Source organism: Pelodiscus sinensis, unplaced genomic scaffold (assembly GCF_049634645.1).
Source record: "Pelodiscus sinensis isolate JC-2024 unplaced genomic scaffold, ASM4963464v1 ctg144, whole genome shotgun sequence".
Classification (NCBI taxonomy): Eukaryota; Metazoa; Chordata; order Testudines; family Trionychidae; genus Pelodiscus; species Pelodiscus sinensis.
This window is the reverse complement of record NW_027465974.1, coordinates 92781-105425: the sequence shown is the minus strand read 5'-3', so window position 1 is coordinate 105425 and position 12645 is coordinate 92781. Positions and strand designations below refer to the sequence as shown.

Below are 12645 nucleotides of genomic sequence, written 5' to 3'. Positions count from 1 at the left end.
TTCATCCCCGCCGGCCCCCTCCTTCCCGGCGGGATGCAGGCCCAGGCGGCTGGTGGGGGAGGGAGGGTCGCGGATCAACAGCACCCGTGCTGAGCTGGGGGTTCCTGGGACCCCCGAGTCTGACACCCATAGGGGGGCGAGCCCTGAGTCGGTAGGACAGACGGCCAGCCCCGTGGCCCTTGGTTCCTAATTGCTCTCCCCTCCCCCACAAAGGCTTCATTAGACGGTGCCCCGGCCCCCGCCCATGATTCACTGCTGTCCATGACGAGTGGGTGATTCCAGGAATGGGGGGGGGGCTCTCGCTCTCCAGGGCTCATTAGCACCGGACTCGTTAACCAGCACCCTAACGAGCTGGCAGGGAAAGTGGGGCTGAGCTGTCTCTCCCAGCCGGGGGGGAGAGGACCCCTGTAGGCTGTGGGCCTGAGGCAAGTCCCCCTTTGTACCCAGTTGGGGGGCACAATAGGAGTCGGGGCAGCTGGGGGAGGGGCTGGTTGGGCCCTGGGGATCTATGACTCCTGCTCTAGACCCATGTCACACAGGCCCCAGGGCACAGCTGGCAGCCCCAGGAAAACACTTGTGCCCCCCACTCACAGGAACCTCAACCCTCTTTTCCCATTCTGGAGGCCCCCTTGGCCCCAAAACCTGGGTATCCCCTCGACTTGGACACGCACGGGGGTGGGAGGCAGGGGGATCCCCCCTAGGACACACACAGGGGTGGGAGGCAGGGGGATCCCCCCCTAGGACACACACAGGGGTGGGAGGCAGGGGGATCCCCCCCCAGGACACGCACAGGGGTAGGAGGCAGGGGGATCCCCCCCTAGGACACACACAGGGGTGGGAGGCAGGGGGATCCCCCCCAGGACACACACGGGGGTAGGAGGCAGGGGCATCCCGCCCAGGACACGCACGGGGGTAGGAGGCAGGGGGATCCTCCCCTAGGACACACACAGGGGTGGGAGGCAGGGGCATCCCCCCCAGGACACGCACGGGGGTAGGAGGCAGGGGGATCCCCCCCTAGGACACACACAGGGGTGGGAGGCAGGGGGATCCCCCCCAGGACACACACAGGGGTGGGAGGCAGGGGGATCCCCCCCAGGACACACACAGGGGTGGGAGGCAGGGGGATCCCCCCTAGGACACACACAGGGGTGGGAGGCAGGGGGATCCCCCCCAGGACACGCACGGGGGTAGGAGGCAGGGGGATCCCCCCCAGGACACGCACGGGGGTAGGAGGCAGGGGGATCCCCCCCAGGACACACAGGGGTGGGAGGCAGGGGGATCCCCCCCAGGACACACAGGGGTAGGAGGCAGGGGGATCCCCCCCAGGACACGCACGGGGGTAGGAGGCAGGGGGATGCCCCCCAGGACACGCACGGGGGTGGGAGGCAGGGGGATTCCCCCAGGACACACGGGGGTGGGAGGCAGGGGGATCCCCCCCAGGACACGCACAGGGGTGGGAGGCAGGGGGATCCCCCCCAGGACACATGGGGGTGGGAGGCAGGGGGATCCCCCCCAGGACACACGGGGGTGGGAGGCAGGGGGATCCCCCCCAGGACACGCACGGGGGTGGGAGGCAGGGGGATCCCCCCCAGGACACGCACAGGGGTGGGAGGCAGGGGGATCCCCCCCAGGACACATGGGGGTGGGAGGCAGGGGGATCCCCCCCAGGACACACGGGGGTGGGAGGCAGGGGGATCCCCCCCAGGACACATGGGGGTGGGAGGCAGGGGGATCCCCCCCAGGACACACAGGGGTGGGAGGCAGGGGGATCCCCCCCAGGACACACACGGGGGGTAGGAGGCAGGGGGATCCCCCCAGGACACGCACGGGGTGGGAGGCAGGGGGATCCCCCCCAGGACACACGGGGGTAGGAGGCAGGGGGATCCCCCCCAGGACACACACGGGGGGTAGGAGGCAGGGGGATCCCCCCAGGACACGCACGGGGTGGGAGGCAGGGGGATCCCCCCCAGGACACACGGGGGTGGGAGGCAGGGGGATCCCCCCCAGGACACACACAGGGGTGGGAGGCAGGGGGATCCCCCCCAGGACACACACGGGGGTAGGAGGCAGGGGGATCCCCCCCAGGACACACACGGGGGTGGGAGGCAGGGGGATCCCCCCCAGGACACACGGGGGTGAGAGGCAGGGGGATCCCCCCCAGGACACACGGGGGTGGGAGGCAGGGGGATCCCCCCCAGGACACACGGGGGTGGGAGGCAGGGGGATCCCCCCCAGGACACACAGGGGTGGGAGGCAGGGGGATCCCCCCCAGGACACACACGGGGGGTAGGAGGCAGGGGGATCCCCCCAGGACACGCACGGGGTGGGAGGCAGGGGGATCCCCCCCAGGACACACGGGGGTAGGAGGCAGGGGGATCCCCCCCAGGACACACACGGGGGGTAGGAGGCAGGGGGATCCCCCCAGGACACGCACGGGGTGGGAGGCAGGGGGATCCCCCCCAGGACACACGGGGGTGGGAGGCAGGGGGATCCCCCCCAGGACACACACGGGGGGTAGGAGGCAGGGGGATCCCCCCAGGACACGCACGGGGTGGGAGGCAGGGGGATCCCCCCCAGGACACACGGGGGTGGGAGGCAGGGGGATCCCCCCCAGGACACACACAGGGGTGGGAGGCAGGGGGATCCCCCCCAGGACACACACGGGGGTAGGAGGCAGGGGGATCCCCCCCCAGGACACACACGGGGGTGGGAGGCAGGGGGATCCCCCCCAGGACACACGGGGGTGAGAGGCAGGGGGATCCCCCCCAGGACACATGGGGGTGGGAGGCAGGGGGATCCCCCCCAGGACACACAGGGGTGGGAGGCAGGGGGATCCCCCCCAGGACACACATGGGGGGTAGGAGGCAGGGGGATCCCCCCAGGACACGCACGGGGTGGGAGGCAGGGGGATCCCCCCCAGGACACACGGGGGTAGGAGGCAGGGGGATCCCCCCCAGGACACACACGGGGGATAGGAGGCAGGGGGATCCCCCCAGGACACGCACGGGGTGGGAGGCAGGGGGATCCCCCCCAGGACACACGGGGGTGGGAGGCAGGGGGATCCCCCCCAGGACACACACAGGGGTGGGAGGCAGGGGGATCCCCCCCAGGACACACACGGGGGTAGGAGGCAGGGGGATCCCCCCCCAGGACACACACGGGGGTAGGAGGCAGGGGGATCCCCCCCCAGGACATGCACGGGGGTGGGAGGCAGGGGGATCCCCCCCAGGACACGCACGGGGGTGGGAGGCAGGGGGATCCCCCCCAGGACACACGGGGGTGGGAGGCAGGGGGATCCCCCCCAGGACACGCACGGGGTGGGAGGCAGGGGGATGCCCCCCAGGACACACGGGGGTGGGAGGCAGGGGGATCCCCCCCAGGACACACACGGGGGTGGGAGGCAGGGGGATCCCCCCCAGGACACACGGGGGTGGGAGGCAGGGGGATCCCCCCCAGGACACACACAGGGGTGGGAGGCAGGGGGATCCCCCCCCAGGACACACACGGGGGTGGGAGGCAGGGGGATCCCCCCCAGGACACACGGGGGTAGGAGGCAGGGGGATCCCCCCCAGGACACACATGGGGGTGGGAGGCAGGGGGATCCCCCCCAGGACACACGGGGGTGGGAGGCAGGGGGATCCCCCCCAGGACACGCACGGGGTGGGAGGCAGGGGGATGCCCCCCAGGACACACGGGGGTGGGAGGCAGGGGGATCCCCCCCAGGACACACACGGGGGTGGGAGGCAGGGGGATCCCCCCCAGGACACACGGGGGTGGGAGGCAGGGGGATCCCCCCCCAGGACACACACAGGGGTGGGAGGCAGGGGGATCCCCCCCCAGGACACACACGGGGGTGGGAGGCAGGGGGATCCCCCCCAGGACACACACGGGGGGTAGGAGGCAGGGGGATCCCCCCAGGACACGCACGGGGTGGGAGGCAGGGGGATCCCCCCCAGGACACACACGGGGGTAGGAGGCAGGGGGATCCCCCCCAGGACACACGGGGGTGAGAGGCAGGGGGATCCCCCCCAGGACACACGGGGGTGGGAGGCAGGGGGATGCCCCACAGGACACACGGGGGTGGGAGGCAGGGGGATCCCCCCCAGGACACACGGGGGTGGGAGGCAGGGAGCTCCACCCCACGGTTCACAAGCAGCAGGATTGCATGTGGGGGGGGGTCTCTTCCCCTTTAAATCCCAGCCCAGGGCCCCGCCCTTCCCACCTGCTGCTGAGGGGTGGGAGCCATTTAAGCCCCAGCCCTGGGCCACGCTTGGCTGTAGCTGCTGGGTGGCCAGGCAGCCATGGGGAGTCAATGCTGGGGTCACCTGCTCCTGCCTTTTCCCCTTTGGCTGGGTCTGGGGGCTGCTGTGCTGTCTCCCCTGGGTGAGCTGGGCTTACCAATGGGGGGGGGGGGGGCTGATTTCTGCTGAGCCCTGGCCCAGGTTTTTTCCTGGCTCTAGGAGGGGAGTGGGGACTAGTGGGTAGAGCAGGGAGCCTGGACTCCTGGCTCTCTCCTGGCCTGGAGCGGATAAGGACTTGAGCTGCTCTGATCAGGGGAGAGTCTCACTTCTCTCTCCCCCCCCCCCCCCCCCCCCAGATTACCCCGTGAGCCTTTACTCTGAGGCCTCTCGCCTCTCCACCATCCTGCGGCTGCGCCCGGCCTACTGCCTCTACGAGCGATGGCGCCAGGCGAGCGTGGACCCCAGCCAAGTGCCCCGGGCCTCGGCCACCATCCAAGTGCATGTGCAGCCTGCAGGTACTGGGGGGGCAGCGGGGGCTAGTGGTTAGAGGGGGGTGCTTCTGGGCCGTGGCTCCATGTTGCTATCTCCCTCAGGGGACAACGCCACCTACAAAGTGCCCCAGGGCTTCCCGGTGCCCCCCTGCAGCCCCCTGTTTGAGGAGCCCCCCTCCCCGTGGGTGTTTGCTTACGACGTGGGGCCAGGCCTGGCCTGTCTGAACGACACCTGCACCCGGGACGTGCTCCCAGGCCGGAGCTACAGGTACCGGGGCTGGGGAGGTGCCTGGGAGGGTGGAAACTGCGGGGTGGGTTGTTGGAAGCATAAAGGGGGGGGGGGAGGGATGGCTAGTGGTTAGAGCAGAAGTGGGAGGAGCCAGGCTGGGTTTTATCCTGGGGGGAGGACTCCTCTGTTCCTGTCCTTCTAAGTCCCTGATGCCTGGATCTCCGCAGGGTGCGGTTTGCTCTGTCCAGCCTGGCCGGGAGCCCGGTGGCTGTGACCAACTGGTCCCGACCCTTTGAGACCAGAGGTAAGAGCTGGGGGGGGGGGGTGTCTGGGTCCTGGGGGTTCCCCTTCCAGAGGCCTGGCTCTGATCTGCCCCCCCGCCCCTGCTGCAGCACTAAGCCCCGCCTCTTTTCCCAGGTCTGCCCCGGAGCTTCCGAACCCTGGACCCCAGCCCGGGGGGCCGCTCGGGGGGCATGGTGCTCATCACCGTCCTGCTCAGTGTCTCCGTCCTGCTGCTCCTGGTGGCCACGGGGCTGCTCCTGGTTCTCGGGCGCCGCTGACCCTGCTGGCTGGAGAGATCCGCTGTCTGGGGGGGCTGCCTGGCGCAAGAACCTCCCCCCTGCCCTGCCGTGTATCCCGTGGGCTTCCCCCCCCCCCCCGCTTCATTAAAGACTCTGCTTTCTACCCCCTGCTGTGTCCGTCTGAGCCTTGGAAAGGAGCCTCCAGCCCTGTCTGCCCCTGTGGTCCCTGGGCAGTTAGTGAGGGATCTCTCCCCTGGCAGCAGATGGAGCATCCGGCTGGCCCCCTGCCTGTCCCACCTCCTAGGGGTCTGCCTGCCCGCGCTCTGAACCCTGCTACGGTGGGTTGGGCTTCACGGCATCCCCAGGCGGGGAGTTCCACCGGCTGCCCTGTGGGGGGGGGGGGACATCCTTCCCATGGCCTGTTAATGTCACTGTGACTCTTACACCCCACAAGAACCAAGGGGGGGGGAGAACAGGGTAAATAACACTCCCTTCCTGCCCCCCCGCTGGGTCTTACGGACCCGTATTCTATCTCCCCGCTCCCCTCTTCCAGGCGATCTCCACAGAGACAAGTTGTTCCATCCTCCTGTTTGTGGGGCCCACCTTAGGCTAGGTCTACGCTGGGGGGTGGTTGCACCAGCAGTATGCAAATGAGGCTAAGCATGGAATATTGCTGAGCCTCATTTGCATACCTAATGAGCACCCACTTTTTGCAGAAGAGGCTCTTGCGCCAGAAGGACGAGAAAACCCCTCGTGCGCAAGACGGGGCCGTGTTGATGCTCCTTCTGGCACATGAGCCTCTTCTGCCAAAAATGGTGCTCATTAGGTATGCAAATGAGGCTTGGTGATATTCCACGCTTGGCCTCATTTGCATACTTCTGGCGCAACAACCCCCCAGCGTAGACCAAGCCTTAGTGTTTCTTTTGAGTCTCCTGGGTCTGCCGGCAGGCCCGGAGCTGAAGGGCTTGTTCGCTGTTGTGGGGGGATTTCCCTGGCAGTAGGAGGACACTGCCTGCCCCTTTGCTGGGGGGGGGTCCTGCAGCTTTCACTGCATGGCTGCTCCCCAGGAGCAGTGGGGGGGTCTCTTGCTTGTGGGGTAACAGTGAATGCAGCCCTGTCCGTAATCGACCCTGGGCTCCCACTCAGCCTTGCCTGATCCCTAGACGGCTTTCAGGAGGGGAGCCCCTACCATCCCACCCCTGGAACCCATCCTCAGTCTGCCCCTCCCCAGTGGGACACCCATAGGTGTTCTTGTGGGTCTCCCTGGGGGTGGAGGGGCTGGGCCCCACATGCTAGGGGCATCACCCCTTGGTCTGTGCAACCAGTGGACAGCATCTTTCCCCCTCCTCTGCGGCTGTGCAGCATGTGGGGAAACTGAGGCACCTACCATCACTCAGGTCAGCGTGACCTCCTTGTAACGCTTCCCACGTCAGTGGCTCCTGTAACCGTGTGTCCTCTGCACGCCCTGGTCCCCGGACTTGTGCCATGCTGGGCCCCTGCACACCTGGGGGAGCTGCTCGTCACCTCCTCCCTAGCCTGAGAACTGCCCCATGATTTGTCCTCCGCCCTTCGCCCAGTCAGAGCTGTGGGGCCCGTTTCCCCATCCCAGGCCTGCTTGGCCGGCTGAGCGCGTCCCGGGAGCGAGCTAGGCCCGGACTTGCATGCTAGTAGACGGGGAGGTGTGACTTTTCCCCTTCCCACTGGCTGTGCGAGAAACTCCCTGACCTTGTCTGCCTCCAGCTGCTGGGCCGGGGCCAGGCTGCTGCTGGGCTTGTGGGGGTGGCTTCCAACTGGCAGCAACAGTAGAGCTTTTATCCTGCCCGAGCTACTGCTGCTAGGTGACGCGATGCCCTGCCCTGCCGTGGGCTATCAGTTGGAGGCAGGGGGAGGAAGGGAGCTTTGCCCTCAGACATACAGTGCAGTGAGTCCTGTTTACCCCCCCCCCCCCCCCGCCGCTTCCTGTGACCGTCTCCTTCCCCCACCCTGGCGCTGCTCCCCAGCCCCAGAGGTGGCAGCCCAGCTCTGGTTGTTATGGCTGAGTTCCTAGCTGTGCCCCCCATGGGACAGGCACGTCATCCTGCCACCCCCACATCCCAGGGGGCCTGCTAGGGAGCAGCCGCCCCCCCCCCCCACCTGGCTCATTGTGTGTCTCTCCCGCCTGGAGGCAGCTGAGTCTCCCCTGCTCTCTGCTCCCCCACCCAGGTGAGTCGGACACGGGGTACCACAAAGCCCCTCCCGTGTGGGCGGGCCTGGGGGGGGGCAGGAGTGGGGAGCCCCAGCATTTTTGCTCCAGGTATTAAAAAGGGTAGTGGCCTTGCTCCTGGGCGGAGGTGACTCTGTCCAGGGGGAGGGCGGGTGCACCCCTGTGCTGTGGGGGGACGGGCTGATCACTACTTAAAGGAGCAGTGCCCCATTTTGGGGGTGTATGCGTATCCCTTCCCACTCCAAAGAACCCCTTCCCACCCTCCTTGTTAAAGGGGCAGTGCCCAATTCCAGCAGGCAGGGGCCTGCAGAGGAGGAAACTGGGGTGTGTGTGGGTGGTAGTGGGGGGGGGGGAGGTATTTAAGGGAGTGTCTGCCCCTTTAAATACCCACAGCCCCTTATTTTTCTCCAGGTGCTGGGGGCAGAGCACGTCCCTTCCCCCCTCCCCCAGGAAGTTTAAAGGGACAGGACCTTGGGTCTCCCCACACCTCTTTGAAGGCAGCTGTGACTCCCCTGCCTCTGGGTATTTAAAGGGGCAGGCGAGCAAGTGGGGGGGGGGGGGTAAGGGGAGAGAGGGTGTAGTTATCCCAACCTGGGGGGGGGGGGGACCTCAAAAAGCAGCTGTAATTCCTGCACCCGGGGGGAGACCAGGACTGCTTCTTCTTCTCCCCCCCCCCCCTACGACAAGGGGCCCAGGACTAGGCGGGGGGGGGGGGGGGAACCAGGACTACTACTTCTCCCCCCCCCCCCCACACACCCGACAAGGGGCCCAGGACTAGGCGGGGGGGGGGGGGAACCAGGACTACTACTTCTCCCCCCCCCCCCACACACACCCGACAAGGGGCCCAGGACTAGGCGGGGGGGGGGGAACCAGGACTACTACTTCTCCCCCCCCCCCCACACACACACCCGACAAGGGGCCCAGGACTAGGCGGGGGGGGGGGGAACCAGGACTACTACTTCTCCCCCCCCCCCACACACCCGACAAGGGGCCCAGGACTAGGCGGGGGGGGGGGGGGGGAGTTGCATTTCCAGCTGGGGGAGGAGCCAAACAGCGGAGGGGCAGGAAGAACTTCATGGCCCCCCATCTCCATGGGGGGGCAGGTCTCCTGGAGAATGGGAGGCAGGGAGCCCAGCGGGGACCGGAAGGGGGTTGTTTGCGCCGCTGGCATGGGGTTACCAACAACAGCCTCGTAACCAAGAGCGGGGGGGGTCCCGGGGGGCAGTTTCCCTGCTGTCGCTAGGTTACAGCTGCGTGTGCGGGGTGGGGGGGCGCTAGGGGCTGGGCCACGCCCCGGGTTCGACGGGTGTCGCCCGCCACTCCCAGCCCCACGTGGCCCCTGGCAGGTCCCTGTGGCCCCCTCCTCCACAGCCCCCATTGGCTGAGAACCATGGCCAATGGGAGCTGGGGGGTGTGGCCTGGGGGGTGTGGCAGTGCGTGGCGCCCCCTGCCCCTCCCCCCCACAAGTGCCACCAGGACCTGCTGGGTTCTTGCAGCAGTGGGGCCAGGGTAGGCAGGGAGCTGCCTTAGCCCCCCCGTGCCTCAAACAGGGGCTGCCCACAGCTAGCGCCGCCTGGCAGGAACCTGCACCCCGATCCCCTGCCCTGGGCCCCTCCCAGAATCTGCACCCCGATCCCCTGCCCTGGGCCCCTCCCAGAACCTGCACCCCGATCCCCTGCCCTGGGCCCCTCCCAGAACCTGCACCCCGATCCCCTGCCCTGGGCCCCTCCCAGAACCTGCACCCCGATCCCCTGCCCTGGGCCCCTCCCAGAACCTGCACCCCGATCCCCTGCCCTGCACCCCGATCCCCTGCCCTGGGCCCCTCCCAGAACCTGCACCCCGATCCGCTGCCCTGGGTCCCTCCCAGAATCTGCACCCCGATCCCTTGCCCTGCACCCCAATCCCCAGCCCTGAGCCCTTCCCAGAACCTGCACCCCGATCCCCTGCCCTGCACCCCAATCCCCAGCCCTGAGCCCCTCCCAGAACCTGCACCCTGATCCTCTGCCCTGGGCCCCTCCCAGAACCTGCACCCCGATCCCCTGTCCTGAGCCCCTCCCAGAACCTGCACCCCACATCCAGTGTCCTGCCCCATTCCAGGGAGCGTAAGGGAGGGTGGGGGAGACAGAGTGAGGGGGTGGGGCAGGGCTATTGGGGTTTGTGAGCTGAGACAATCAGCAAGTCCAGCTGTGGGGGCAGCAGCGGGTGCTGGGTCCAGGGGGGCAGGCGGGGGGGGGCTCCCCCAAGCACTCAGGGCTGCTCCTCCTAACTCCCCAACTTACGCCCCCTTCTTGCCCCCCCAGGTGCCAGGCGATGCTGCCCCAGGACTCCCCCTGGCTACCAGTGGCCCTGCTGGCCTTCGGGGCCTGTCTCTCTGCCAGAGCCTCCCAGTCCCCCTCTCCTACTGCCCCTTGGTCTGACCCCACCCCCCTGTCTGATGGGGCACCCCCCTCCCTGCCCACTCCTGCCCCCTCACCTGACACTGGGGGGTCTCCCCTTCCCTCTAGCTCCTCTAGCCCCACGGGGCCGCTCCCCGCTACCCCTAGCCCCTCCCTGCCCCCCAGCAGCCTGGCCCACCCCATGGTGACACTGGGCCAGGGGACCCCAGGTGACAGCCGGCCCCAGAGGACCCCGGGGGCCGTGGCAGGAGATGCCGGCCAGCAGGGGGCCCCGGGGCCCCGAGAGGTGGAGATGGTTCTGCTGGTGGAGCGTGTGGAGCGAAGAAGAGGTGAAGGGGCTTTGGGGGGGGCAGGGGTTTGGGGAGTGGGGATGCCGGGGGGAGGCGCTGGCGTTAGCATGTGGGCAGCGAGGGGGGTTCATGGGGTGCCTTAAGGCATGTGCAGGTGGGGGTGCACTGAGGCACTAAAAGGGGGTGCATGCAGAGCGGGGGTGCAGGAGGGTGGGGTGCAGCAAGGGGGAGCAGGCGGGATGCAGGAGGGATGTGGGGGGTGTTGGGCAGGCTGGGTGGAGCAGATGGCGTGAATATGGGGGAGGAGGGGGAGCAGGGGGTGTGTGTGGAGTGCGGACGCGGGAGCAGGGGGGTGCACGGGGCAGGTAGGAGAGCGGGGGGGACAAAGAGGGCCCTGGCATGGGGCAGGGGAAGGCGGTGCAGACCCCGAGGGGAGGGGCGGGCGAGCCGGACGCCTGGGTCCCACCGCAGTGCTCTCCCCGCAGACCGGCCGGCCGAGCCGCCGCGGGCTGGGGGGGCGCACGCCATGACCCTGTTCCTCGCCACCTGCGTCCTCCTGCTCTGCCTCTTCGCCGGGATCTACTGCGCCTACCGCCGGGGGGCCAAGGGGGCGTCCTTCACGCACCAGCGCCTGCAGGACGGGCCCTTCGATGACCTCGGTGAGCGGGGCCCGCACGCCTGGCTCGGGGGAAGGGGGGTCTAGTGGTTAGAGCGGGGGGGCTGGGGGCCCTGAGGCTTGGGTTCTACCCTGGCTTGGGGGGGCATAGTGGTTAGAGTGGGGGACGGGTTGGGGGGGCTGGATGCCTGGGTCCTATTCCTGGCTCGAGGGAAGGGGTGTCTAGTGGTTAGAGCGGGGGACGGGTTGGGGGGGCTGGATGCCTGGGTCCTATTCCTGGCTAAGGGGAAGGGGTGTCTAGTGGTTAGCGCAGGGGAGGGGCTGGGGGGGCTGGATGCCTGGGTCCTAGTCCTGGCTCGGGGGAAGGGGTGTCTAGTGGTTAGCGCAGGGGAGGGGCTGGGGGGGCTGGATGCCTGGGTCCTAGTCCTGGCTAAGGGGAAGGGGTGTCTAGTGGTTAGCGCAGGGGAGGGGCTGGGGGGGCTGGATGCCTGGGTCCTAGTCCTGGCTCGGGGGAAGGGGTGTCTAGTGGTTAGCGCAGGGGAGGGGCTGGGGGGGCTGGATGCCTGGGTCCTAGTCCTGGCTCGGGGGAAGGGGTGTCTAGTGGTTAGCGCAGGGGAGGGGCTGGGGGGGCTGGATGCCTGGGTCCTAGTCCTGGCTAAGGGGAAGGGGTGTCTAGTGGTTAGCGCAGGGGAGGGGCTGGGTTCCACCCATAACTCTCATCTCCCCCCCCAGCGCTGCACCTGGACAGCCCCAAGGGCTCCTATGAATGGTTCTTCTATGAGACGGAGGAAGAAAAGTTCCCGCCCCCGCAGCCGACTGGCCAGGCCCCTCCCTGGCCCTACTCCCCACCAAAGCCCCCCCTCCCTGCCCCACCCACGCCCTCTGGGGACCCGCCCCCGGCCTGCTCTGAGCAGCCCAAGCCAAGTCCCCCAAAGCTGGAGTGTCTGTCCCCGGCTAACCTCCCCACCGGGAACTTCCTCTGACCCCCCCCCCCCCCCGATAAAACTCCAACAGTCCAGCTCTCAGCCTCCCCCCACTCTCTACGCTCCCATGGGGGGAGCTGGGACATGTACTTAGGGCCCTGCCCCCCCCCCCCCCACACAGGCTGGGGTTTTCTGGCACAGAGAAGGGCTGGCGCTGCCCCCCCCAGGCAGAAGGGGGGGCTCAGGCCCCTCTGGGGATTGGCTCTGCAGCTGCTCTTAGACCCAATGGGACTTGTGAGGTTCAATAAACATGGTTCCCCCCCCCCCCAACCCGGCCTTCTGTTGTTATGGGTCAGGAAAGGAGGGAGACCCTACAAAAACAACCCCCCAGCCTGGCCCTGGGTTCCCCTCCCCCACCCGGCTGTGGCCGCCTCAGCCCAATACTGAGATGTGACCAGCCCCCCCCCCCCTTACTTGCAGCAGCTGCCAACAGCTGTCCAGCGCCCCGGCCCCGGCGGCTCCTTCCAGCCAGCTGCATGTGCAGCTCCCAGTGTGATTGGTGGGGGAATCGACTCCTCCGTCCCCCCCCCTCCAGCTTTGCAGCTCCTTCAGCTGGCCCAGCAGAACGTGCGCCTCCCCAGAGCTGGGCGCAAGGGCAGGGGTGGGAAGCCCAGGGGCAGCTCTGCACAGGCACCTTCCTGTAAAAACCCCTGGGTGCAAAGCCCCCACCTGCAT

At 68.3% G+C, this 12645-nt stretch overlaps 1 protein-coding gene and 2 long non-coding RNA genes across 3 annotated transcripts; 2 read left to right on the top strand and 1 right to left on the bottom strand.

The window, feature by feature from the left end:
* Window positions 1–4224: 4224 nt before the first annotated feature.
* On the top strand, window positions 4225–5645 carry LOC142825598 (uncharacterized). Its single transcript, XM_075917512.1, has 5 exons — window positions 4225–4383; window positions 4598–4756; window positions 4835–5000; window positions 5189–5265; window positions 5379–5645. The coding sequence occupies exons 1-5, from the start codon at window positions 4302–4304 to the stop codon at window positions 5519–5521; spliced, it is 627 nt and encodes a 208-aa protein (XP_075773627.1). The 5' UTR covers window positions 4225–4301; the 3' UTR covers window positions 5522–5645.
* On the bottom strand, window positions 5393–12500 carry LOC142825600 (uncharacterized). The gene is made up of 3 exons (XR_012899979.1): window positions 12385–12500; window positions 6870–6986; window positions 5393–5530 (listed from the first exon to the last, which is right to left on the bottom strand). It is a non-coding gene; the product is annotated as an uncharacterized LOC142825600 (long non-coding RNA).
* On the top strand, window positions 7577–12196 carry LOC142825601 (uncharacterized). The gene is made up of 4 exons (XR_012899980.1): window positions 7577–7684; window positions 9986–10410; window positions 10857–11030; window positions 11720–12196. It is a non-coding gene; the product is annotated as an uncharacterized LOC142825601 (long non-coding RNA).
* Window positions 12501–12645: the final 145 nt, after the last annotated feature.

What these genes read in the sequence shown, in the direction of transcription:
- LOC142825598 (XM_075917512.1), top strand. Translation starts at nt 4,302, where the DNA reads ATGGGGAGTCAATGCTGGGGTCACCTGCTCCTGCCTTTTCCCCTTTGG. An exon ending in TGCTGTGCTGTCTCCCCTGG is followed by an intron (nt 4,384 to 4,597) that starts GTGAGCTGGGCT and finishes CCCCCCCCCCAG; the next exon opens with ATTACCCCGTGAGCCTTTAC. An exon ending in AGTGCATGTGCAGCCTGCAG is followed by an intron (nt 4,757 to 4,834) that starts GTACTGGGGGGG and finishes TATCTCCCTCAG; the next exon opens with GGGACAACGCCACCTACAAA.